Raw genomic sequence first — 27,976 nt, 5'->3', positions numbered from 1 at the left:
CTGAAGGATTGGTGGACTAGTTTTAGTATTCTCGCCTTCTGTGATGGAGACCTGGTTTTAATTGTCTGCTGCTGTTGCACACAGCCAACCTGTTACAGGAGCTTGTTCTGTTGTGATACTGAGACTAGGAAGAAAGGTTTGGCAATCTGTCTGAAGATCAGCCAGTGGAAACCCTGGATCACTTATTTAATGTGACATGATGCTTCACCCTGCGTTTCTTTCTTCACTTACATGGAGCCTACACTGAATGATTATGTATAAGGGAGTTGGTGGTTGACAGTGACTTTGTTACCAACTACTTCTTGTGTGTCTTTAAGCATGAAAAAGTGGAGATAATTACAAACCATCAGGGCAACAGAACCATCTCAAGCTGTGTTTTTTTTCTGATAGGATAACTATTGATTGGTGATACTATAAAGAATCAAACTAATGAATGTCAGTAAAACAGTTTTTGACGCCAGATGTCTGATTCGATGGTGTTTTGATCAAGCTTTTTATTCAGTCTGATATGAAGCATTAGCCCTTCATGATAGTGAATGATGTGGATAGGCCCAAGCCCCAGAGTATTAAGCAGAGGCCAAAGCTTTCTTTCTAGAAGAGGTGCCATCTCTGTGGCTCTCACAAAGAGGAAGAACACTACAGAACCCAATTTGAGAAGACTGTTGCCAGTTGCGGTTGTCACTATGCCATCCTACTTTAATGACTCTCAGCGTCACACTACCAAAGATGCTGAAACCATTGCCAGCTTCAATGTGATCATCAGTGAGCCCCTGCTGCTGCTATGACTTACGGCTTAGACGCAAAGGTTGACACTGAGAGAAACATGCTCATCTTTGGCTTAGGAGGTGACACCTTTGATGTGTTAATTCTTATCTCTGAAGATGGTATATAGAGGGTCATATTTACAGGGGGAGATACCCACTTAGGTGAAGACGACTTTGACAGCAGAATGGTCAACCATTTCATTGCTGATTTCAAGCACAAGAAGGACATCAGTAAAAACAGGGTTGTCCAGCACCTCTGAACTGCTTATGAACTTACAACTTGGAGCCTCTTTCCAACACTTAGATTAGTGTACAGCATCAACTCCGGTCGTTTCATTACTTGTGTCTGATATGATAAATTGAACTCTGACCTATCCTTTGGTACTGTGGATCCTGTAGAGAAAGTCTTTAAGGATGCCAAGCTAGATAAATCAGAGATCCATGATACTGTCCTGGTTGTTGATCCATATTCCCAAGATCCAGAGTCTTCAAAAGAAAAGTAAACAAGAGCCCTTAAAGCTGATGAGTCTTGTCAGCTGATAAAGGTGTTTGTGATGCACTTGTTCAGGTAGCCATTTTATCTGAAGTCAAATCTGGAAATGCTTGACGTTTGCTGCTTCCACATGCCATTCCTCTTTGGTATTGGAGATGCCAGTGAAGTCATGATGGTTCAGCAAGAGTGCTGTCGCCACTTCTGCCCAGCAGAGTAGACCTCCGCAGTCTTTCTCACAGCCAGATCAGTTGTTCTTGGGGTCATGATGACTTATATTTGACTTGATGGCACCTAACGGTGGGAGCAGCAACACAGTTGAAGATGCAAAACTCCAAGACCAGACCAGTAATAAAGAGATGCTTAAGACTTTTTATAAGTATTATGAAATTATCAGAGAAGGAAGACTTTGAGCATCAGAAGGAGCTGGAAAAGTCTGCACCCCATCATTATGGTGCACTGCTAGGGTGCCAACAGCATGCCTGAAGGAGTGCCATTGCTGTGCCTCCGCCTCCTGGGTGGTGAGCTCCGCCATCTGTTGATGCCTTTTCTGGATCCCCACTGAAGAGTTTGACTAAGCTAATCAGTCTCCTTCACATATACCTTATCATATAGTTCACAGGAAACAATTGAAGAACCCAACTGTCAGTGGTAGTTTTATGTTAAACTGCTAGCCTAAATTTCTGAGTATTTTCAATACTTGAATATGGAATATAGTTTTAGACAAAGGAAGAAATATTGCCCCTTACTAGTGCTTTTGTAAGTGGAAAATGCAGTCTAAAAGCTATATTCAAGATTTACGTTATAAATGACCCTATGGATCACATTTTCCATTCTGCAGCTGGTTATGGGAATGGCTCAGCACCAAGCAACATGTCATCCAGTTGCTCATGGACTTGCCAGGAGTCAGGGCTTGACTTGACAGCCAGCACCAGCATGACAACAGGATGCCAAGTATATGTAGTATTAGTCATTTGTGTATCTTTTTGGGAATATGTCTATTTAAGGTCTTTGCCATCTTGTAATTATTTGTTTTTCATTGTTGAGTTGTAAAAACCATGTTGTAGACAGAAGATCCTTTTCAGATGTTGTTGTTGTGTACCATAGAGTCAGAACCAACCATAGCTGACCTTCCAGTGGGTTTTCAGAGGCATGGGAGGAGATTGCTTATCCTTCCCCTGTGGAGCAGCTGGTGGCCTCGAACTATGTGTCTGCGGGATTGCAGCACAGCTCTTTGCCACTAGGCCTCCAGAGCTCCTTTTTCAGATATTAGGTATGCAGATATTTCTCATTTAGTGAATGTTTCACTTACGTACTACTGTCTTTTGGCCTACAAAGTTTTTAATTTTAATGAAATTCAGTTGTTGTTCTGTTACCATGTACAAAAAGAAATTTTCTAATTCAAGGTTCAGAAGATTGACACCTACGTTACTTGAAAACATATTTTAGCTTTGATATTGCTATTTTTGATCCATTTTGAGTTTTTGTTGATGATATGAGATAAAGACCCAGCCTCATTTTTTCATGTAGCATAGTCTATAATCTCAATAGATTGGCAAAGATTAATCAGTGTGACAATGCCTGCTATCCGATTGCAGGTAAATGGAATGACTCTCGTGTTGGCTGTTGCATGTGACAGAACTCCTTTAGAGGGAGGGCATGTTAACAGCTGCCTTCCTGAATAAAATTACACACATCAGAAATGTCTTTGGGGTCTGTGTGCACTCACGTATGGAGAGATTTGTGTATAGGTGCTCACTGCCTCAGTGGTTGTAATTTGGTTTGCTCCCATCCTTGCTTTATGGCATCAAGAGGACTGTTTATATTGGGGTTCTACTATCTAACGAAATACCCCAAAAGCTATTAAGAAGAGGGAGGCAGGCTGGTATGTAAGGTGAATTAGAAAGCCCAAGATGTATTTAATGGAAAGGACAAGTTGTAGTTATTGTGTGGTTCCATTTGTAATTAAAAACTTATAGGCCTGCATAACAGATAAAAGTACAGTAATTGTTAATATGTTGCCACAAATGAAGGCAAAAAGAAAAAAAAATTGTTTCTAAGCACAGACTCAAAAGTTTAAGGCAATGTGTTAAACAGCAGGATTGAGGATATGGACCTATTATATTAAACTGTTACATTATTTAGGGGATTTTTTTTGTTTGTTTTTAAACAAGGAAAACCTTTTTTATAAAGTAATTAAAAATGACTTACTGGTATAATGAAAAAGTCCTTTAGGAATAAGATTTGGTCTTGGCCAGACTGATTTTGTGTATAATCCCTGTTGATCTCTAGAAGAAAGTACATAATTTTATTATTTGTATTGCTCTACTGGAAATGGATTAGAATTAGCTCCTGGACACAAATATTTCATAACATTGATAAGCTTCCTAAGTGTTGGAATGTAGGAGAAAAGCAGAATCGGTCTTGTGAGCCTGTGAATGGCGTCAACGCTGGAACCTAGCAGTGCCCTTCTTTGTGGGTTTGTGCTCTGTCACTGAAGGGTCAGTGTGGAAGGTGCCTGTCTCACGGTGTCTTCCGTTAATAAAACCACACTTTGCTTTATAGTTGATGCTATTGTGTTTCAATGGCTGTAAATTTTAAATGGAATAAGACTCTTTCTTCCAAGGAATGTCTGGCATTTCAAACTGACTTTTGGGTTAACAGCCCAGCACATTAGCACCATGCTGCTAGCTGACCCTCCATCGAGTCTGCAGTCTGTGAATCACCTGAGAAGAGATGGCTCATCCTTTTTCCTCAGAGCCTCTGGTGGATTTTTGCCACCAGAACGTTGCCTGGCACTGTTGGGTTAGCAGTGTCCCCCTTGCAGACTGTGCCACCAGAGCTGTGTTTCTTACTAACTTACAGCAGTCCAGTCAGAATTGACTCAAAGTATAAATTGTGAGATGAGATTGCCCTTTGTGTTTCCTTGGAGGATCTGAGGGACTTGAACCACCTGCTTTTGGGTTTTTAGTTCAACTGCTTACTTCTTGTTGTTGTTATGTGTCCTTGCGTCAACTACAACTCCTGATGACCCTAGGGACAACCGAGATCTGAACTGTGCCCTGTGATATGCAGTCCTCACCATCTCTCATGTCCTTGAGCCATTGTTACAGTCACTGTGTTACTTCAGCTCACTGAGGTCTTCTCCCTCTTTCTCTAATTCTCCACCTTTCCCAGCATGATGTCCTTCTCCAAGGACCAGCCGCTCTCTTACAACATGGCTAAAGTCTGTGAGAGGAAGCTTCGCCCTCTCTGCCTCCAAGGGTCACTCTGGTTACATTCCTGACAAGACAGACTTGTCTGTTCTTTTCGCAGTTCATGGAATATTCAGTACTCTTCTCCATCACACCTCTATTGTTGTTGTTGTTATGTGCCGTTGAGCATATCACTAGGGCACCATAACCATAATTCATGGTCCAGAGCCTTAGCACCAAAGGCAGTAAGAGACAGTGGGTTTTCCCTGCACCTTGCCAATACTGGAATCTTTAGGTTAGAAGGGACATGAATATTTTAGAAGCCTCTAATGAAATGCATTTGACAGGAAAGTACAGCTTTACATAATTCTTTCTAGACCGACATACTTTTACACTGTAGAAAGAATGGAATTCTCAAGGTGTCATTGGATCAATGTAGATTGCTCTGGCCCCATTTCCCCTCTTGGTCTAAAAACTGCTACATATAATACAATTTAAGATGGAGTTTACCTTTTTTACCAATAGAGTAACTAAAAATAATTGTATACTTAGAGAATGCTGGTGGTGTAGCCTATAGGGAGTTGTACTTCTAACTAGGTGGTTCTCATCCACAGGTGGCTCTGTGGGGAAAAGATGGACTTTTTCCTCTCATACCATGCGCAGCCTCAGAAACCCAGTGTGGGGGCTAAGCTAGGAGACCCGACATGGGACATTGAGCCAGGCGTCCAGTGGTGCTTGAGATTAAACACCCCCCACCCCCACCCCCGGTTTATCTCAGTTGTTATTCTGGTACCTTAGCATCTGGTACTTTAAGAGTTCAATTTTCATGATTATCTGAGTATATAGAGGTTTTAGTAAATGCAGAGGTGGAGTCTTGTTCCTTGGCAGTCTTAATTCACTTTGATAAGCTTGTTGGAGTTGTATTTTTGGTAGTGGGTGTCATCTTGAATAAACATACTATGTATGTCTTTATCCCAATTAATGACCTGTTAAACAAGGTAGAGCCTTGGTGGTCCTGAGTTAATATTGTTGGTTCACTTAGCCAGAAAGCTTCTTGGATTAGCTTCTGTGCTTTCATTTTGGTCAGTGGCAATATATAAAATGTCCTTTTGACATCCAAAGACTATATATAATCTCAGTGTCTAGAGGTTCTTGATTGGCAGTGTGGTTTTCAGTGGACAGTATTTTCTCCTTTCCAAGCTTTCAGAAAATCATCTGTTCTGTCTGCTCTAAGTTCATTTGGAGTGTGATGAGTTAATTGGGGAATGAGGGGTATCTTTGCCCCAAGGTTGCTTTTTGTTACAAAGAAACTTCAAAGGATTTAAAATGCAATTTCACCTATTTTCTCTGGATTTGATCTACTTTGAGAAATTTTTAGATTACCTGATTAAAATACAGTTGTTAAGAAAAAGGGACTTAGAGTTGGCTTTTGTTCCTGGCTATAGTACTTATGTTCCTTTATTTTTATCTTTGGCAAATGACTTAACTTCTTTAATCTCCTCATGTATAAAATAGGAAAAATAATGCCTACTTCAAAGAGTTTGCTGAGGATTAAATGCTTTAATAGAAGTAAAGCACGCAACATCACGACTGGCATCCAGGAGCTGAAAAATGTAAGCCTGCTCTTCTTCCTTCTGCTACTAATCCTGCTCCTCTCACTCCTGTAGGAAAGCATTTATAAGCTACTATGTGTGATCTTGTGTGTTCACACACAGTTGAATATTTAACTCTTAGTGAGAGATTGGTGGTTTGAATTCCCAGGGTTGCTTTGGAAATCAGGCCTGGTGATCTCCTTCTTAGAGGGTACAGCCCTGAAAGCCAGGTGAAGCAGTTCTGTTCTGCACACAAAGGAGCACCATGAGCTGGAGCTGATTGGATGGCAGTTAACACATTGTAGACTTTAGGAAAAGAATAGTGCATCATTTCAGGCACAGAGAGTAGGAGGTGGACGTTGTCTCATGTAGGCCACTTACAGTGTTGTGGCTTTGGGCTTTTATGTTTAGCCTAGAGAGGTAGCTGAATAAGATTAAAGCTGATTGTCAGCACTAAATTCGAGAGTTAAGTGTCCTACTAATACTGAGGAATTGGTCAGTTTTTTTGGTATGAAGGGTGGTGGTATTAGAACATGTGAATGCAAAACTCTAACTCAGTGCTGTCAAGTAAGTTCCCAAGAACAGCAACCTGCTGTGGCTTGTTGTTGACAACAGGAGGCTGGTCATTTTGCTCCAGAGAAAGGACTGGAAGATTCAAACTGCCGGAGACACAGTGACCTTTGGGTTAAAAGCCCAACATGTAAAACAAGCTGTTTGATTTGTGACAACAGCAGAATACTTAAGTGTGTGTTATTAGATGCCATCAAGTCAGCTCTGACTCAAAACAGCCTTGTGCACAACAGATCAAAACCCTACTTGATCCTGTAAATTGAAAGCCCATAGCTTAAGTCAGGTGCCCTTTAATCTTTAAATTGACGTCCCTGCTCCTTAACGCTTTAGAACAGTCGGTGCCAGCAGGTTTTCCCAGTGCAGCATGCCACTTGATTTCTTGACTGATGTTACCATGGGTGTTGTTTTTGGATTCAGTGAAGTTAAATAAGTGACAACTGTAATCTTTTTTATCTGTCATAATGTTGTCTATTGGTCCACTGGAGGATTTTTTGTTTTGTTTTTATGGTACTGAGACCTAATCCTTACTTAGAGCTAGTCTTTGATCTTCTGCAGCAAATGCTTCAAGTCTTCTTCACTTTGTGCAAACAAGATTGTGTCACCTGCATAAACAGGTTGTTGATGAGTCTTCTCCAATTCTGATGTCTTATTCTTCTTCATATAGTCTTACTTCTCGAATGAGAATAATGTTTGAATAGGTATGGTGAAAGGATACAACCCTGATGCACACCTTTCATGTTTAAAACCATGAGTATTCCTTGAATCTGTTCAGATAGCAGCTTCTTGGTCTGTAGATTTCACATGAGCATCATTAGTTATTCTGGAACAACTGTTCTTAAGGGTTTCCAAAATTTTTTTATGATCTACACATCTGAATGCCATTGCTTAGTCAGTTAAATATAAGTCATCATCTTTCTGGTGTTCTCTGCTTTCAGCAAAAATCTCTTTGATATCCTTCCTTCTCCGACTCTTACATCCACAGGAAACTTCAGTATAGCTGACTGCATTCCGAGTCTCCAGATTAAGAGAGTAGGAGAAAGTCAACCATTGGAACTCTGGCTCAGAATGAAATGATCTGAATGGTGCAGACCTGAGAAGCATCAGGTTGCATGCACATCATGTGCACGAAGTCACAGTGAACTGGTGGCTGACATTGGTGGCCAGCAACAAATGAGATTCATATGAGACAGTCATGAAGTGTGATTATTTAACAGTGTGGTGGTGGTGGTAGTGGTTGTAGGTGCCATAGAGTTGAGTACAACTCACAGCAACCGTACGAACAACAGCTCTGAACCCTGTCCTCTCCTGTGCCATGTTCACAGTCTCTGACACACTTGAGCCCATTGCTGCAGTCACTGTATCAGCCCATCTCATTGACAGTGATGGATATGCTTGGTGAGGATGGGTTGAGAGCTTTTGAGAGCTTATTGTTTCCTGATAGTGTTAGAGCTTGACTTTATATTTTCTGGTTTTTTTTCTTTGCTTTTCAAAGCCATTGTGCACTACTGCTGGACCAGTTTCTTTTCCCCTGGGAGTGATGCAGCTGGTCTCAGTGCTGACAGAACTCAAGGTGCATGGCAAGTTGAGAACTGCCTGACTCTGAGAACTGTGTAACACAGCCTTCCCAGGTCCCTTCATCTTTTCATTGTCTATTTACGAAAGTGATGTTTTCTTCTCCTGTTTATGCTGGGGTTTTTTTTTTAAACATGACTTTTGTTACAGTGTACTGATTAGCAATTAATTTCCCTCATTGTGTCCTTGAAGCACGCCTTTTATTAGCAGAACCAAAACATTAAGCAGTTAAAGTTATTCTTTGAGGATAAGATAACCCTAACCACTCTAGCAGATTAATAATGTAAATTCCTTTGAGCTGTTTGTTCATTTTGTGTAACTTCGGTTGTACTGGATTACAGATGATTTTCAATTCTACTCAGCAGATAACACTGGGGAATAAATTCTAGAGACTATTTCTGAATTTTGCTTAAAAGGTAATGTGTGTTGGAAATGAAACAGTTTTTTGACTTGGATATTTAAAAACCTCAAAATTCAAATCAAGTGGATGAAATTAATGCTAGAAAATACTGGAGAATGTATGAGCTTGTCTTTTTATTGTAGTATTACTGAATGAGTTCAGGCAGGTCAAAGACTTTGCTTATGAGATGTGTAGATATATATCTTTGTTCAAGTTGGAGGTATTGTGGATAATACAGCTAATCTGAAAAAGAATCAGTGATCCATTTCTTAACCTTGTAAGAATGTTGGAGTGGGATGAAAAGTGAACACTGTTTGCCAGAGGGTGCGCTGATGCTTTAGTCCTTGGGGATTTGTGCTGCTAATTCAGAAGTGGCTGTCTCTTGACTATTGAGATCCACCAGAAGCTCCTCCTGCTTGATTTACAGCCTTGGAAACTTGTAGAGGGTCAGCAGTTAGTCAGTTCTGACTTGTCAGCAATGAGTGAATGGTATTTGCCATAGGATGAGGGAGAATTCTCTCCCTTGGGGCCAAGAAGTCACCACAAGGGTAACAAAGGGCTGCTAGCATTATTAATATGATGGTTTAATGCTTATTAATGACTCAGGGAAAAGGCTTAGTTGATACCATGTAGAACACCATCAAAATACAGTAGACTGAATATACCGAAGAGGGGGCTAAGGAGATTGTAGTTGCTGCATTCAGTACTGTTTTTACTTTAAGAAAGTACTTGGTATTCTGGTGAATTAGCAGAGAGGAGTAGAGAATGACATCATTCTAGTTGGGGAGAGAAAGGAAGCACTAATACTTGTGATAAAAAATTTGAGAATGAGGAATTAGGAAATCCCAAGACACTGATGAAAAGGACTGTTTGATGATGTGCATCTTCATTTCAGAGAATAGTCTTGTTTGGCCTTTGCATTTCTGCCACATTTATGGCTGCTCCAGAAGAAGGCGTCACCTCAGGGCTTTTAGTGATTGTGGATAGCATGGTGATCCTGTGAAGTGAATTCTACTTCAGTATTTTAGCTTTGATGAGTGGGCGCAGCCTATCAACAGTCTCTAGTGTGGATGCATACTGATGGCCCTGACTTTGAAATGTTTATGGTAATGTGTGCCAGGGTAATAAACTAGGTTCATTTGGTTAATTTGTAAATGTCACCCAGGTTCTTTACCAGATAAGTGTCGGACTGGAATTTGTAGTTAGGACCACTTGCTTCTCCACAGGGATCATCTGATCTTATCTGACAGTTACTTTGTAGAGAAGAACCTGGAAATCTACATCCTCGTGAACAACAACAGAGGAGCGTCTGTCTGCTGTGTGCTGGAGGTGATCTTTCAGGTTGAGAGGAGCTCCAGACAGGAGCAAGGAAGAATGACCTCTTCCAGGCAGCACCCACTTTAACGATGTAGGTGTTATTTGGAACCTTTATTTACTGGTGATGCATGACTTAGAATAAGGAGAAGTGACTGCAGACATCTATTAGTAATCAAAACAGGGAGTATGAAGTATAAATCAAGGAAAAAATGAGACGTTAACAAGCGAAATGGAATGTTTGAAGGACAGTATTCCAGGTATTAATTAGTTAGCTAAAATGAACTGGCATTGGTTATTTTCACTGGAAAGTCATGTATTTCACTGGTCACCGTTTATTGCCAACAAGAATATTTTAAAATGTCTTGGAGAAAGTGCAGCTAGAGTACTTCTTGGAGGCAGAGACGATAAAAAGTCATCGAACGTACGTGGGGCATCTTGCTGTGAAGGACCGTTCCTTAGAATGGGACGTCGTGCTTGGAAATGTGGAGCATCAGCAGAGGAGAGGACCCTCAGCCAGATGGACAGACGCGATGCTTGCAGCAGTGGGCTCAAGTGGGTCACAGTTGAAGAGGATAGTGTAGATAGGACAGAGGTCAGACCTGTCATTCATAGGGCCACTATGAGTTATTGTACTTGATGCTCCTAACAATGATGGCGGCAAAAAAATACCACCCCCACCTGAAGTGCAACTCTTGCAGAAGGATACTATTCATGTATTTAGAATAAAGACCACGTGACAGGACTGATGCACAGATTTCCACACCACCTGCTAATGCTGACAGTGAGTTGAAGATTTTTACTAATTTCTCCAGTCTGAAATGGGTCAGAAATAGTCGAGGTACTAGTGTTTTGAATGTGAAAATTGGGAATGAAGAAGGATCAATAGTTGTAAAATATGGCTTTGGTTATAAAAGCACAGAGATCGCATGAGACAGTTTTGCAAAACTAGCAGTTTACTCATAGAAAATACCTTTTTTAGCAACACAAAAGATTACTATACATACCAACTTCACCAGATAGAATAATTAGTAATTAGATAGACTATATCTAGAAACAGCTATATCTGGAAATAAACAATGTAAAATCTGAGTCATTAATCAAAACAAAGAACAAGGCCAGAGGCTAACTGCAGAGACTGTACCACCAATTTCTTGTATTGAAGTAGAAGCTTAAGCTGAAGAAAATGAAAATGTGTTCACTAGAACTGCCTATTAGAGAACCATCAGCATTAATAAAAGCAGCAGTCAAAATTATGCTGAACAGAGCGAGAAAGAAATGTGAAATAAAACTTAAAAACACAAAATGGTCGGGCTTATTGATGTGATGGAGGCCAGTGGACCCCTGAAGCCTGTAGCCCTTACTTACTTACCTTTAGAACCTGGCACAACACTACCTTTGTGGCTCAACTTTTAGCTAAGCCATAGGTATGTAAGGTGCGCAGTAACTAACACCAGCAAGGTGGTCCTTCTGTACACCAGCCAACCGTGCAGGATCACGAGGCAGCAGGCACGAAGCTCAGAAGGCAGATGCGATAGGATAGGATTAATGAACACTCTAATCATAGGAAGGGGCTGGAAGAGTGTGTGCACAGTGTCTGTAACAGTGGTACACTTAACATTGTAACATCGTAAAACAAAATGTGTTTGGATGGTAGAGTGGAAAAGCAGTCTGCTCTGAACATTTTCACTCAAATAAACCACAGTTTAAAGAACCAGCCAAACCCGCCACAGCAGGCATTGCAGTACAGCAGCTGTGCTTGCACCACCCCTTGGCTGTGATCCTCGGTGGCCATGGTCCTCGGGGCCACAGTGACGGAGAATGTGAAGGGGCTCAAGCTCAGCTGCCATCATAGAAGCCCACCAGACACACCAAGTCGTGTGGGTATGAATGGGAGCTATGCAGATTTGCACCCATGAGCAACACTGTGGACCTGCCCAAGGTCTCCAAGGGAAAGCCAGCCCTGAGGTTCATAAAAAAAAAGGTAGGGAAGAGACAGACTGCAGGGGAGCTGAGCAACGTCTTGCCACTGTAAGGAAGGTGGCTTCCAAGGACTGAGTGGGTTCTTCCTCCACCCAAGTAATAGAATAAAGCCTTGTGAAAGCAAGGGGGACCAGGCTTTACAAGGACAGTTGTGCTCTGCCCTGTGGGGTCTTGTGAGTCAGGGGATGGAAAGGAAGAGGACGTACTGTCAGAGGCAAAGCTGTTGTCAAGAACCTCTCCCGAGTGCTAAAGAGCAAGGTGTCAGTTCAAAGACTTAGGTGCACCTGATCCAAGCGATGGTATTTCCAGATGATTTATAGGCATCTGAAAGTTGGACAGTGACTATATAGGAGACTGAAGAATTTGAATTGTATTGGTGAAGAATATCCAATATATCACAGAGTGCCAAATAATCAGCACATCTGTGTTGCAGGAAGAGCAACCAGTATATTCCTTAGTGGTAAGGATGATGAAACTTGTTCTCACATACTATAGGCATGTTCTTAGAAGAGGCCAGTCCTAGGAAGAAGACCATGCTTGGAAAAGCAGAGGACCAGTGACACTGAGATAACCTCAACAAGATTAATTGGGGCAGTGACTGCAGTGGCGGACTTGGGCATGGTGGAGAGTGTGAGGAAGATGCAGGATAGGGCGAGGTTTCTGTTGATCATATGGTTACTGTGAGTTGTACTTGACTCTGGGCATCTAACAAAACCACCACCGCAAGTTGGGACCAACCATTGTAACTCCAGTTCAAATCAGTGGTGGTAGTAGCTGAGCATCATTAAGTTCAGAGAATATGGAATTGGGACTCCTATCAGCTTATTCAGTGCACTTTTCATTCCATTCTTGTTTTTTGCTCCTGGCTTGTAGAGAGCCCCATAGTCATGTCTTAAAACACATAGTTAGAAACATTTAAGAGTCCAGATGCTGCTGACTTTGTCAAGATGCAGAGCATAGCTTTTCTTATGTGATAATTATGCCGTTTGAAGGAATTGTCTCAATGAGACTGAAGTTCCAAATTTTCAAATTCAGAAGACCAATGCTGAAAGTTGTTTGGTTACGTCTCAATAGTATTTGCATTTGTGTTTTCATTGGATGCATGTGCCTACACTAATATGTTTGTTCTTCTAGACTTCTGGTGGCCTAGTGCTAAGGGGTTGCACTATCGTCTCAAAGGCGCACAGCTCCTCTGAGGAAGAATGATAGGCAGTCTCTTCCTGTGTGTTTTACAGCCTCTGAAAACCCACAGGAGGGGGGCTCAGTTTTGAGTTGGTTCTTGACTCCATGGTACACAACAACATCATAGCTACTTCCAGTTCATTGATAGCTTCTGATGCTTAAATCCACCAGCAGCTCAGAGGGTGAAAGATAGGCAGCCTCCTGGATTTCCAGGCTCAGGAAGCCCTATGAAGGGTCGCTGTGAGTCACAGCTGAGCTTGTGTTTGTGGTTAGTGCTGTTTGTCCTCACCTGTGTGCACACTTGTACCATCTGCCTCTGTCCCAAGTTGCCTGTACCCCTTGTTTGTGCTCAGGCACTCATTTGTACTTGGACTAAGCAGTGTTCACCTACATTTGATGTTACTTTCCCCATCACCAAGAATAGCTATGTGAAAGAAATCAAGCAAAATTTAATCATAAATGAGATACGACCTTTCTTTTATAAGAAGACAAGAAAAGATGAACACAGAGACTAATGTTCAGAGATTCAGGGTTACACAGTGGAGGTGAGGGGGGATGTTTGCGCTATGCTGCAGTTCTGTGTCTGCATAGTACCCCCTGCTCATATGTACCAAATGCTGTTATCATCTCTTACCTGCTCTGCAGGTAAGAAGGCAGGCATGATCCCAGGGGCCACAATAGACCTGGCCCATCCAGTTTCCTAGGCTGGAACCCACGTGAGAGCAGACTGCTGGGTCTTTTGTGCTTTGTGGTGGCTGGCTTGTTCACATCACTGCGCCATTGCTCCACCTGTCCCAAGATAGGCCCTGGCTGTCTGCCCAGTACTTAAAGGTAGCTCTCTGAAGCAGCTCCTCAAGAGAACAGTGGGCAGTCTCCTCACTTTATGATCTGCGGCCTCGGAAACACAATGCACCGTCACTTGCAGCTGGCACTGACTCGACAGTACTGAGCTTGAGTTTTTGAGTGTGCTTGACTTTTGGTTTCTGCTTTTGACTCATATGCAGTCATCATTGGTTGGAGTTGATTTGACAGCAGTTGTTTGGTCATTTCAGGGATAAGAAATAAGGAAATGTAACTGTTCAAATAATTTGTTGACTTTCATGATATTTCTTCTTTTTAAAAACGACTTTTTAGGTTTCTTAATTATTTAAAAGTCTTCATATTGTCCCTAGTCTCCTAAGACTGGTTGCCAGTATCTCTTGGAGTTGACAAAGGCCACTGTCTTTTAGTACTTACATGGACAGCACGCCCTGTAGCACAGGGCTGAGTGAAGCCGGCTGCTCAGCATAGGATTGCCGGTTGGAATGCAGCAGCTGCTTTGTAGAAGAGGAAGCAGTCGGTGTGCGTGAAGGTGCACAGCTAGGACACCTGGGCTGCTCCTGCTCGGCCGGACATGGTTGCTGTGAGTTAGAATCAACTCGATGGTCGTGGGTTTGTTTTATGTTTTTAACCAGTGAAGTTAGAAATCACATTCCAGAGAACAGTCACATTTGAGCTTCTTATTTACCATTTTTAGAGGGTATTTGAAGAAACTTTTTATACGTGTAGTCACTTCTGTAATGACTCTCAATACGAATTCTGCTTTGATCTCATTCATTTTCTTAACAGAATTCAGGAAACTTTTATCTTAAGATGCTGTTTCTCTAAGGTTGAAGCTTTGCACCTTGGCAGGAGGAGGGTCGGCAGGAGTCCGTATGCCTGTTCAGGTGTCTTCTTTTCTCAGGTGTCTTATTGTTCCCAGCTGCTCATGAGTTGGCCTCTTGCTCAGGGCAGGGCCACATGACGTAGTCTTCTTGTGTGTGACCTTTGTGGACCACATCCATGGCCAGGTGCTTTTCTCCCCGGACCTGCTGGCTAGCTTTGACCTTAAACAGCCGACCTTGAACGGTTATCCACCAGTTACACATTCTTGTGCCATGTGGGCTCCTAAGATGTGGGTAGTTTTTCCTCCTTCTCTTCTACTCGCTTCCAAAACTTTCAGGTTAGGACTGAAGACTACTAATCTGCACTAAGGCTTTATTTCTAGACTTTTAAAAAGTGTTGAACACGTTTGCATTTGAAGATACATTAAAGCAGGTGTTACAGCACTTCTGTTCACAGCCCTTTGTCTGACCTGTTCATCCTCTGCTTGTCTCATCTCTTGTTTTCTTTCCCCTAGTTGTGAATGCTGCTTACTGTCTAACTGCTGTCATGGTGGTCTGATGGGTAGCTTGGTGTCCTCTTGGGATGAATAAGGAATGAGCTGACCAAGGAGGAAGAGTTGTAAAAAGCATGTGAAATCAGGCTCTGTTGGGTTCTGTGACTCTCACGTTTATAGAGAAAGAGCATCTTACTTAATTGTTTAATGGGAAAATGATTTTGTGTCCTGGCTGGCACTGGTGTTGGAGCAGAGTCCATTTTCAAAATAGACTTTCTGGAAAAACAGCCCATGACTAGTAAAATTATCTTGTTAGGACTAGATAACTCATTATTAGTCTTAAAATACTTGAGGTTTTTTAAACTGTGGGAAATAAATTGCTGTGAACATTTGAATTTTTGTTTGTTATTCTAGACTGCATTAGAGTTGTTTGGTACATTAAAATATTTTAAAATTTGGTTTTATTTCCTAGGTTGCACGTTTTCAAAAAATACCTAATGGTGAAAATGAAACAATGATTCCTGTGTTGACATCCAAAAAAGCAAGTGAATTACCAGTCAGTGAAGTTACAAGCATTCTCCAAGTAAGTGCCTGGTAGGAAATACGGTACCTGATGGTGAAGTTAGTCACTCAGGTTCTCAAGGTCAATGCTGTCCAGTAGGACCGTCTACAGCAAGAGAAACATTGTGTTCAGGGTTGTCCAGTACAGTAACCACTGAAAAATTAACCAACGATAAAATGAATCATGAAGATTCTATAGATCAGTGCTGTTCAACAGAACCATCCACAGTGACAGAAACACTTGTGTTCAGGGTTGTTCAGTCCTATAATCACTAGAGAAATTAACTGATGGCTAATGAACCTCTGCTGCTGTAGATGAGTACTGTCGATAGAACATAGAAATCGTATGTTCAGTGTTGTCAGGCCAGTAACCACTAGTTCAGTAGTAAGCAAAGCTATTGAGTTCTTGAAATGAGACCAGTGCAATGGAGGAACTGATTTGATTTGATTTGATTTGAATTCACTTAAAGGGTAAGTGATCACAGGTAGCTAGTCACTTCCTAGTTGGACATTGCATCTCTAGATCATTAACATTGCCACCGTCTACTATTTAGAGACTAAATGGATTAGGAAGGAAAAAAAAATAGCCATTTAATTAGTAGCAAAAATAGAGAGTTTTTCAGTATGGTTTTGTTTTTTAAAGAAATATTTTCTATGAGAAAATGAAAAATAATCAGTCCAGGTACAGAACTACAAATAAACTTCAGTTTATTACATATTATGATCTTTTTCTAGTTTCAAAACACATTTTAATAAAGCAGGAAGATAAGAATATTGTTTAGTTTTCTGCCAGTCAGTCACATATTTTAACAGGTGCATTAAAAAGCGTTGGCCAGGGAGAGCAATCATTTTGGGACAAAGAGATTTTCCTTCTTAAAGGGTAATACACAGTAAGTCGTGAGAGTGTCTGAAGGGTGTCTGTGCTTGTCAAGGCTGTAAATATCCCAAGAACCAGCTGATCTTCATTTTTTGAGTAATTTAGAAAGAACACCGTTTTTTGCCTGAAAATGATAGATTCTAAGAGCAGAGGTAGTGCCAGTTTCAATGCTTTGATTGGTTCAGGGAGCAAGGCAGGCGGGTGTGCATGACCCATTGTTTTTTGAGGGGAACTGATCCTGGGAAACAGTATTAAACAGACGACAAAAGGAGCTAATTACCGTGTTCCTGTACCTCACTTCTGCACGTTTGTAACTGGTTTGTGTCATTCCTGTTTACTCAAAGAAAAGCTAGTTTGTTTCCTAAACCCTACCTTATTTTTTATATTTAAGAAACAAAATTATGAGACATAAATTATGTAAATAAAATGCAAGTGTGTAGTTTGAGCTTTGACAGATGTGTATACCAGAGTAACCACTATCTGATGGCGAACCCTGACGGCCTTCCTAAAGTGTCATTGGTAGTGACGCCCAGCAGCCACTGACTGCTTTCTGTCCTCCCGTAACGTACTGTGTGCTCTCTGTTGTATTTTTGTGAAATCTCTAGGCTGATCTTCAGAATGGCCTAAACAAGTGTGAGGTCAGCCATAGGCGCGCCTTCCACGGCTGGAATGAGTTTGATATCAGTGAAGAAGAGCCGCTGTGGAAGAAGTATATTTCTCAGGTGAGGGGGTTTCTGTCTCTTCTCTTTACAGTTTGTGTTTTTGTTACTGTAACTGTTTACTCTTATGATAAGATTTTTTTTTTATGGAGAAAGGAAATACAGAATTTTTTTAAACTAGATTTTGCTTGAGTTTCTGTAGTTTTTATTGTTAAAGGACAGCATACCATGAAGTGATACTGTTGACATTGGTTTTCTTTGCAGATGTTTAACTCATCTTTGTTTATTATAAAAATACCAGTTTTTCTAAGGTCATTATGGCTGCCTACAAAATTAAGTCAGATATTGAAAACCACGTGGCTTGCATTCAGATTCTGTCTGTATTTATTATTAGTGGTGTAATGTTTATTAGTTGTCTTTAGTTTGCATAGGAGTTTGCCTGAACGTAAGAGAACTGGATTTTTTAGAGACCATGTATTTAACTGCCTGTTGTTGGTGAAATATTTTTGTATTCTTGTATTCCTAAGGTTTTCCCTGTCTCCACATTCTCTGACACTTCAGGAATTCTTCATGTAGTTACTTTGAAGTAAAGTTAGAGTCCATTGCCTCATGGGATTTCTGTGAGAATTGAATGAAACAACACTCGTAGCATACTTAACACAGGAAACAATAAACAGTGATTATTGTTAATCATAAAACACAAGGTGGATTTTTATTCCCTCTGAGAGAATGTAGGATTTGTTGTGTGAACATCTGCTCAGTGCCTGCCATCTGTCGCTTGAGGTGCTTAGTACCATGAAACAATTTTTGTGGAAAACAAAAAAAAAAAAGACTGAGAACCTTTGCCTCAACATGTGATGGTAACAGTTAACATTTGAAGACGGTTTTATAATTTATATAAGGGTTTGATTTATTATGCCTTCTTAGTTAGTCCTTACTATGGTCCTTGGGATAAGATATTGTTTTACCAGATAAGCCAGTGGGCATTGGGGGATTAAAAAGATTTTTAGAAATGATGGGGAATGGACTAAAACCCTAAGGTGGTTAGACTCAGATTACTGATCATTTAGCTGCAGTCCATACTGCTATTATAGTTGTGTTTTGTTCAAATAGGGATTTTTAATCCTCTGCGTTAGAATCACTTGAATTGGTTAAAAATTGCAAAAAACTCAAGGTTCTAGTAATTGGTCTGTTAGAGACTTGACGCTTTGGTATTTGCTAGAAGTTGTTGCTATAATTCTGATATGAGGCAGGATGGGAGCTGTTGTGCCAGATATTGCAATGTTGATTCTTGGGGTGCACAGGAGGAGATGGCATCTAACCCAGTTGTGACATGTAGAGGGTGGGACTCTCTGCTGGGCTGGGACATCTTTTTTGTAGCTCTGTTATTTGGCAGTTTAGACGGCAGTTGGCACCACTGTGGCAGGGGATAAGATTCTGTCATCCCCTCTGACACATCTAGAGAGCAGGCTCCGCTGCTCTGCATTTGAGTGCTGCCTGATTGGGTTGATGCTGTTGTCCTAGCTTTTTGGATATGTTTGCCTCAACCAGATAGCCCTTTGCTCTTGAGTCCATGCTATTGGACAGAGTAGAACTACCCGTAGGTCCTCAAGGTGGCATGACTTTACAGAAGCCTACTACCACAGCTTCTTCCACAGAGTGCCTGGAGGTTCGCACCACTGACTTTCTGGTTAGCAATTGAGTGCTTCACCGCGGAGTTCTTTTCCAGATAGATAGACCTTGGGAAACCAGCCTTTTTTTAAAAATAAAAAAGTTCAAAATTTTATTAAAATCATTTGTAAGTTAAATGAACAGTATTTCTGTGGAGAATGGTGACTTTTTAACAGAACATGACAAGTGAATAAACAGAAGAAGAAAAAGTGTTAACTGTGATATTTAAATGGTTACATGATTTTAATTATTTTTTGGATAATAAGCCACTTTGTGATGTCCAAGGCCCTGAAGCCTATGCCTACTATGGAATTTGCAGTTGAATTAGAGCTTCGTTTCCTGCCTCTGACAATTTTAAGGAAACAAATGGAAATGGCTTTAAGAACTTATAAAAATCTACCACCTACCAAATGAGTTTAAAAGGTTCAGTGGTGAGCACTAGACAGAGGAGCGTGGAAAGGGTAAAGCACATGCGTGCACACACACAGTGACACAGAGCAAGGGAAGCCAGGCGCCGAAGAGAAGGGCCCAGAGCCCAGTCTGTACGAAGCCCTGTTTGTTCTTGGCTGCCAAGGGTTTCTGGCTGATCTTCTTCGATTTGTCATCATTACTCTTTGGTGGTTCTGGGTTTGCCTGCATGTGTCGACCATAGAGGTACTTGTACGTCTCAGAACAGATGTATTCAAAAACATGAGACACGCCAAGCTGGAATTGGTCAGCACTTGGAGTAACCCGGGGTTGTTCTCTGCTTTGAATATTTGCTTCTGACCAGTTAAATCCAAGTTTCCTAGTTCTGAGGGCAGAACAGTCAGGCGGTTCCCCTGAATGTGGAGCTCCTTAAGCTGAGTAAGCTCCCCAGTTTTCTTAGGCAGTGAGATGAGGTCGTTATCCCAGAGGCTGAGTATCTGCAACTTTATGAGCATTGATTAGGATTTCAAAATCGTTGTCACTTATATAGAGTGCACACAGGGTGGTAAAGTAGAAGAAGTTTCCTGGAAGAGAATTTTCATTCAAGTTGTTGTAAGTCAAGTCAAGGACCTCAAGGTCTGGTAGCGAGTCAAATCCTCGGGCAAGGTATTCAGCCTATTCATGCCAAGGTTTAGGTGTTTGAGTTTTTGGAGACTGCTGATCTGTGTGGGCAGCTCCTCAATCTGGTTATTACAGAATTTGGGCACTTCCAAGTTCTTTAGCTCTGCTGCGTTTGGTGGTACAGTGGCTAGCTTGGTGTGACTCAGCGCCAGTGGAGTGATGTGGGTACAATGAACAAACCGTTGACATCCAGCACTGGTCACTCTTGTCCACTTCCTACCTGGTTCTTCTCTTGGCTCTCTTCCACCACCTTTTTCAGAGACTTATACGTGGTCACAGAGAGCAGCACCTAACAGGCTGAGACAGTGTTGATCACAAGGTTCCCAGGACACACTTGGGCAGCAAGAGATGCAAGCACTCAATGTAAAACTACCACCAAACCTGGGAACCCAGCCTTGAGGAATAATTTCCATTTCTACTGTGGAGAAGATCTAATGTCTATCCCTAGCTGTCTCTGCATATTATTATTGTCATAAACGGGTAGCTAAAAAGTTGTAGTCTGAGGTAATCTGCATACTTGGAATAACCCTAACGAACCCAATGTTGAACCTAAATCCTCAGCTGAAAACCATTTCTTTTTCTCAGTGGAAAGTCAGAACAGCTATGTTAAGAAATTAATTGTCTAGAACTGTTTGTGTGCTGTAAGAGATTAGTTTTACATATTTAGATTTAACTTTATTTTTCTAACAAAGTACTGCTGGGTTTGGCATCTTGAATGTAAAGTGAAGCAATATCTTGATTTTCTGTATTGAAAAGTAGATCAAATATAAACCATATCAAGCTTCATAATAGTTTTCTTCACATGCTCGTACAGGATTTTTGTTGTCATGTTCTTTGGCAGTAAGATAACTTGACATTGCTGAATCGCTTTTTTTTTTTAACTTTCAGTTTAAAAACCCCCTTATCATGCTACTTCTGGCTTCTGCAGTCATCAGTGTTGTAATGCATCAGTTCGATGATGCCGTCAGTATCACTGTGGTAAGAATATTTTCTTTTAAGATGATAGTTAATTTTGTAAATTAGAGTTGGTTCTTATTTTAGAAACTAGATTGAAAAATTCTTTACTATTTCTTAAAAATTTTTTTCATTGCTAATGTTAAAATTCCTTTTTTTAATTACAGGAATCTTCAGTATTGCTCAAAGATCTGAGATTGGGATACTTGAAAAAGATTTAATAATTTTCCACTTTTTATTTTCTAATTTATGCTTTCTAATTAAATGCTTTAATTAGTTGTCGACTGCAGAAATTAAGTTAGCTATTTACTAGGTATGATTATATTTTTAGTTAGCTTAGTCTAGCTTTCATTGATTAGTTAGTTCATCTTTATTTCTACTCCTGTCTCATATAGAAATTTATAGCAAAAAGAAAGTCATCTAGTTTCAGTAACTATATCTTGAGTGAGTTATAATTTTTGAAGTGATTATGGACCACCTGGTGTCCCTACAATCATTACAAGAAGAGGGGATATGTGAGGTCTGCTTTCCTGATTCAGAAACTTTAAAGTATTTTTATTTAGAATATGTCCCACATTTTTAAAAAGCATCCTTCACTTTATTTTTTAAATTTTAGTGGGGGTTTACTAAAGAAAGAGATTGTTTCATCCATTTATTCATGCACACTTTCCTCCCTCTGTCTCCCCCAAGACCTTTTGTAACACTTACCCTGTTCATTAAGTTTTAAGCTCTGAGTACATGTCTTTTTAAAATATGTTAACATTTAGACAACACAGTGAGCCAGTGTTTTGACCTGTGTACATGGAGCTGCAGTCTTCAATGGTAATAAAAGATCCATTCAAATGCAGGGTAATTCAATAGTTTTTAGTGTAAAAAAGGTTCATTGATATAATTTCAGATTCTAAAAATGCAGAATACTTTTAAGAAACTTAGTGAATTTTAGTATAGTAGAGGGGAACAATAGTCATAGCCCTCTGAAAAGGCTAATAAAATATTCCACTGTGGCTCAGGCGTGTCAGGAATGATAAGAATGGTGCACAGAATAGGACAGGGTTCATGTCTCCTGTTCACGGGGTCACTCTGTGAGTTGTATGCCACTGTATTGTACCTAACAACAAGCACCCTTTTAAATAGCATATCTCATAAATTGAATGCAGACAGTAGATAAGAAAATCCATTTTTCTGTTATGTCAGACATTAAGGATATATAGAAAATGTGAGAACATTGCTTTTTTCACTTTTGTTTCTAAAAATAAAATTATAAGAAACATTATTTGTGTTAATATTTACTATTTTTTAGATGACAAGTAGAAATGGAAACAGAATTGTTGAAGTATTTAATGTGTAAGCGGTAAGCATCAGTTGGTAGAACCCATGTAAACGGAACTCTTTGTGTTTCTCATTTTGTAAGACCATAAGCCATATTATATTCCTTGCTGAGGAGCCAGTTCTGATGTGTAGTGACCTATGGGGCAAAGTAGAACTGCCCATCAGACTGTGTTGGCTATAAATAGTTAGGGATGCCGACTGTGACATCTTTCTCTTGTGACAGAGCTGCCTGTGCATTTGAACCATCAGCTGGGTGCTTGATCACTGTTGCCCCATGGCTCCTTTGTAAGAGTAGTAGTTCTGAGAGGAGAAAGCCTGACACCCTCCCCTGGAGGAGCAGCCACCATCAGTCAGCAGTTTCTTTCCCCACAGGCCTCTGAGCAGCTGTCGTCTTCTCATCAGTTCTTAGGTTGATGTGGCAGATAGATAAATTATGAGTACTTCTCAAGTTTATACTTTTTTTTTCCCCCCCAGGCAATTCTTATTGTTGTTACAGTTGCTTTTGTTCAGGTGAGTAGGTACCTTATTTTGCTAACATGAAAATGGTACTTGGTTTATTGATTGAAAAAACTAAGGCAGTTCACAGTGATATCTATAGTCAGAGTTGATGATGCCTTTCAAAACTTATTTTTTAATATTTTTTTACAATGTCACAGATAATTTTCAGCAAACTTATGGGACTAACTTGGCTGCTTTGATTCAGGTTACAGGATAAAGCCTAGGTTTTTATCTGAGAATGTTAAGAATAACTGAAGCCAGATATATGAACTAGAAAGCATAGTAATAATACATAATGTGAACAGTAGGTTTGTTATGTCTGCAGTGGAAGAGAATTAGCTTCTTAGGACCCTGTTATGTTCTGAACCTGATAGAGCTAAATCTAGAAGAAGAAAACAAAAAAATACAGAATTAAAAGGTCAAATTACTAAAGTCAAGAAGAATTGTGCACTTTACTACAGAAAATCAAAACCTTCAATATGAATTACATCTCAACATCAGGAAAACAAAAAAATCCTTACCTCTGGACCAAGAGGCAGTATCAGATAGATGGAGAAAAGATTGAAATTGTCAACAGTTTTATTTTACTTGGATTCACAGTCAACACCCAGAGTAGCAAGAGTTGAAATAAAAAAGTTGTGTTAAGTTGGGAAAATTCTTGACTGTTCTTTGTGTAGTTGGAGCATATCTGACAGCTTTTAATACTTGTATATGGTCTTTCCATATGAATTCTTACTTCTTAGCAAATTGAGCCTGATTGATTGACTCATGTTATTCTAATACAACTTTGCATTTCCTATACAGAAAGTTTGTGATGGATGTGAAATTTTCACTATGGTTATTTAAAAACATTTCCTAACTTTAAACCCGACCACGGACTCCTTTAACCTTATATTCAGAAATGTGTGTGTTTAGTGCAGATGTGAGGCAAAAATAGCAGTGCTAGTGTGTAAGTAAGACTGCACATGGACATGAATCATATGGTGTCATTAGAGGGCTCTCAGTTGTGGCTATGAAAGAATGCTGGGGCATCACAAAGATCTTGGGCTCTTGAGAATGTCACCTTTCTGGTAATTCAGGCTGGTAGGAAACCTACTCTTTATTGTGGCACTAACCATCTCACTCCTTGTATAGGTTCTGCTGCTTTGAAAGCAAATTTATTAAATAAACTATTGCCTTTAACATGAACTTAAATCTTTAAAGCCAGTTTTGTTTGTTGTTGTCTTTGACTTCTTTAAACACTAAACATAAAATTGTTTTAATTATAAATTGATACAAATTCAATATTTTTTAATGACTCAAAATTACATATTTTTACTGACTAATCAGCTTTATTTTAAAAATCTATGATTTGCACATTGACAATTAAATGCAACATTTGAAAGTATTTAATGATAAAAATAGTTTGATTACGCTAATTATTTAGTATAAGAGCAAGCTTTTCTGGGTAGAAAAGTAGGCACAGGTAAAGGTAGAGATAAAAAATGGAGGAAATTTTAAAATAAGTATTGTGTTTCTTAATGTTTTATTCTGAGTATTCTATTTATTTCTTTTAATAGGAATACCGTTCAGAAAAATCTCTTGAAGAATTGAGTAAACTTGTGCCCCCAGAATGCCATTGGTATGTTCCTGGTTTCTGAGGAGTATTTTTGCTCTTTTAAAATGGACTCATGCAAGCTACTCTGTAATTTGACGTATGTTCAAGTTATAGTCACTGTAGCAAAACTGGACTGTTAAAATGTAAATATAATTTTGAGATTCTTGAGTTGTGAATTTATTCAACATAAATTTTACTTTTGCATGTGGATACACACACTTGATAATTCCTAGGCTAGTTTTTACATTTTACATATGAGCAGCTAACCAGATTTTCCATCATTTAGCATCTTAATTATCAAGAACACAAAACCAGCCCCCTTCTTGGGTCTTAATTATCTCATTAGAAGTAGTAGGAAGGAAACCTTTTCCTCCAGGCAAAGCCCAGTGGGAAGAATTTTTTAGGTCAATGTCATGACATGTTTTAACCAGGGTCACTTCTGTTTCTTGGTCAAGCGTACGGGAAGGAAAGTTGGAGCACACGCTTGCCCGAGACTTGGTCCCAGGGGATACAGTTTGTCTCTCTGTTGGAGACAGAGTTCCTGCTGACTTACGTTTGTTTGAGGTAAGTTTTGGAATGTTGTTAGTAAAGTATGGGTAATAAGAATGGAAGAAATAATATGTATTTAGAGGAAAAGTTAAAACATTTTCAATGGTCCTTAAAATCACGTTCTTGTAAACCTTCAGACTGTTCAGAGGGACAGTGGATGTTCTCATATCAATCATTTATACCTTGGGTAAACTTCAGACAGGAGGTTCCAAAAAAGAGATAAACATCGGTTAATAATTGGAACATATGAAATGTACGTAGCTTGAATGCTGGAAAATGGGAAGTTGTAAAAAATGAAATGGAATGCGTGAACATAATGTAGTAGGCATAATGTAGAGGAGATGTACCAGCTTTGGCCACTTTGAATCAGATAATCATATGGTATCCTATGTTGGGAAAGAAAAATAAGAATAGTGTTGCATTCATAGTCAAAAAGTCTAATTTCAAGTTCTGGCCTGAAACACAATGTAGAAGGACAGTGCAAGAGAGAAAGACCCTTGAGTTGGATTGATTCAGTGACTGGGATAATGAAGGTAGATGTGCCAGTGATAAATAATAAGGTTGGCACAGGATAGAGCAGGTTTTAGGACTACTGTACGTAGGATTTCTGTGAGTTGTAAATGACTCGACGGCACATAACAACACCACAAAGGTATTTGACTTGTGTGGATCATAGCAAGTTGTGGCTGACATTGAGAAGAAGAGAGTCCCAGAGCACTTAACTGTGCTCATGGGAAACATATACCTGGACCAGGTGGCTGTTGTGTGAACAGAGCAGGGGCATACTGTATGGTTTTAAATTAGGAAGGGTGTGCAATCAGGCTTGTATTCTCTTCCCATACTTATTCAGTCTGTGTGCTGAGCAAATAATTTGAGAAGCTGGACTCCCAGGAGGAGGCAGGTGGTGGCATCAGGACTGGAGGGAGATATATCAGTAACCAGCATTATGCAGATGACCTGACTTTGCTTGCTGAAAGTGAGGAGAACTTGACGCCCTTGTTGTAGAAGATCAAGGATTGCAGGTATGGATTGCATCTCATTGTCAAAACAAAGATTCTTACCACTGGCTGATAGGCACCATTATTCTGGATGGAGAAGAGATTGAAACTGTCAACAATTTCATCTTACTTGGACCTACACTTAACACCGTTGGTACCAGCAGTCAGGAAATAAGGAGACACATTGCACTGGGAAAGTCTGCAGTTATGGACCTCTCTAACTTAACTGAGGAATAATTATGTCAGTTTGAGGACTAAAGTATATCTTTCTGATCACCTACTGTGCATCTGAGAGCTGAATAGTGAATGGATATGACAGAAGAATTGATGCCTTTGAGCTGTGTTGTTGCCATGGACGACCAAGAGAACAAACAAATGCAAATATGTCTTGGAGAGGGTGCAGCCGGAGTGCTCTTTGAAGACAAAGTTGATGAGGCTTCGCCTCACACACTTTGGGCATGTTGCTAGGAGGCACTGTTCCTTCGAGAGGGACATCAAAGCAGAGGTGACCCTCAACCAGGTGGATGACACCATGACTGCTGCAGTGGGCTCGAGTCTATCAGAAAGTGTGAGGATGGCACAGGATAGGACGGGGTTCAGATCCGCTATTTATAGGGTCCCTATGGGTTGTACTTGACTCGATGGCACCTGACAACAATAAAAACTACTATTGTGCTGGAGAAGAACACTAAATATTCCATGAATTGCCAAAAGAACAGACGAATATCTGTTGGAGAGAGTGGAGCCACGGTGCTTCTTAGAGGGAAAGATGGTGAAGCTTCGCAGACCTTGTTACGAGGGTCTGGTCCTTGAAGCAAGACATCATGCTTGGAAAAGTGGAAGGTCAGTGAAGGAGAGGAAGACCCTCAACCAGGTGGATTGATATATCAGTCCAGCATTGGACCCAGGTGTTTCGAGATGGTGAGCATGGCCCAGGATAGGACAGGGTTCACCGAGTCACATTTGTAAGCTTGTGCAATTTGATAGTGGTTAAAAAGAACTTGCCTAAAATACATGAACATTTTGTTTTACTTTTAGATTTCAATATCTTGACTGAAGATATTAGTCATAATAAAATTGAAAAGGTTCATTTCCCCTCTAGATACAGGCATGGGTGCTAGTGTTTAGGAGACTAAATTGACTTATTAGAGTTTTGTTTGACTTTTATGATCTTTGGATCTGATTGGTTATTTGATAATCCTCAGTGAAATAAACTCTTCTTTAGGATTTAACGTTGGCTGTCAAGTTGACTGTGATTCATAGCGACTCTCACATAGCTGCTGTCAGTCTCTGGGAACAGATGGCCCTGCATTTGTCCCATGGAGCACCTGGGGGTTCAATCCACTGACCTTTTAGTTAGCAGCCCATCACTCAACCAGCTGTACCACACAACTTCATTAGGTCTTAAAGGAACAGGAGAGAGCTGTGTAGGGAGTGTGTGGGGAGTCTCTGTTTGCCTTTCTGGCAGTTCAAATCCACCAGTGCCTCTTTAGGAGAAAGATGAAGTCTCCTCTCTGTCCTTCCAGCCTTGGGTCACCACAGGAGGCTAAGTTGGGTGTCACCTCCAGTTTGTCAGCAGTGGGAAAAAGGGAACCAGGACTGGGCTGTCGTTCCTTTCTCCCAGAGCTGCACAGACAGATTTTAGTTTAGAAAAGGTGAATGCCTGAACTTTTGCACTGGACCCACTATTTAAGATTGCCAGTTTAGCACTGTCTGACTGCAACTCTATGATTCTGGCCGTGCATTTCATTGGGTGAGGTTTCAGATTTTGGCTGTAGATCTTTCGTGAATTTGTACAACACACTGTCAAGTGACCTGATTGCTGTACATTGTTTAATGATGTTAAGTGTCTAGAGAACAAGACACATGTTTGTAAGTACTTTTAGGAGGCTTAATACCAAAATGTGAGGCGCTTTGCGATGTCTTTTTCCCCCCCTTTACTCTAGTGTATTTTCCTAAGCCAGATGAGGGAGGGAGTTACAGTGTGTCAGTAGGA

The 27,976-nt window shown here is 40.3% G+C and overlaps 1 protein-coding gene and 1 pseudogene across 2 annotated transcripts in view; one reads left to right on the top strand and one right to left on the bottom strand.

Moving 5' to 3' along the window:
- The window catches only part of ATP2C1 (ATPase, Ca++ transporting, type 2C, member 1), a 123,650-nt gene that overhangs the window by 54,211 nt on the left and 41,463 nt on the right, over positions 1-27,976 (top strand). Inside the window, exons 2-7 of one of the 2 annotated variants that reach the window (XM_006883320.1) lie at positions 15,671-15,781; positions 17,242-17,358; positions 20,944-21,033; positions 22,813-22,848; positions 24,396-24,457; positions 24,889-24,997. In XM_006883320.1, the coding sequence (XP_006883382.1) occupies positions 15,671-15,781; positions 17,242-17,358; positions 20,944-21,033; positions 22,813-22,848; positions 24,396-24,457; positions 24,889-24,997 (525 nt within the window). Of the gene's footprint in view, positions 1-15,670; positions 15,782-17,241; positions 17,359-20,943; positions 21,034-22,812; positions 22,849-24,395; positions 24,458-24,888; positions 24,998-27,976 lie in introns of those variants that run through there. The other variant, XM_006883321.1, reaches the window with a different exon arrangement.
- LOC102865068 lies at positions 19,405-20,884 on the bottom strand (annotated as a pseudogene).

Source organism: Elephantulus edwardii, unplaced genomic scaffold, assembly GCF_000299155.1.
Source record: "Elephantulus edwardii isolate Elephantulus edwardi_28Jun2011 unplaced genomic scaffold, EleEdw1.0 scaffold00027, whole genome shotgun sequence".
Lineage (NCBI taxonomy): Eukaryota > Metazoa > Chordata > Mammalia > Macroscelidea > Macroscelididae > Elephantulus > Elephantulus edwardii.
The sequence above is the reverse complement of the archived record's forward strand: the minus strand, read 5'-3'. Positions and strand labels throughout refer to the sequence as shown.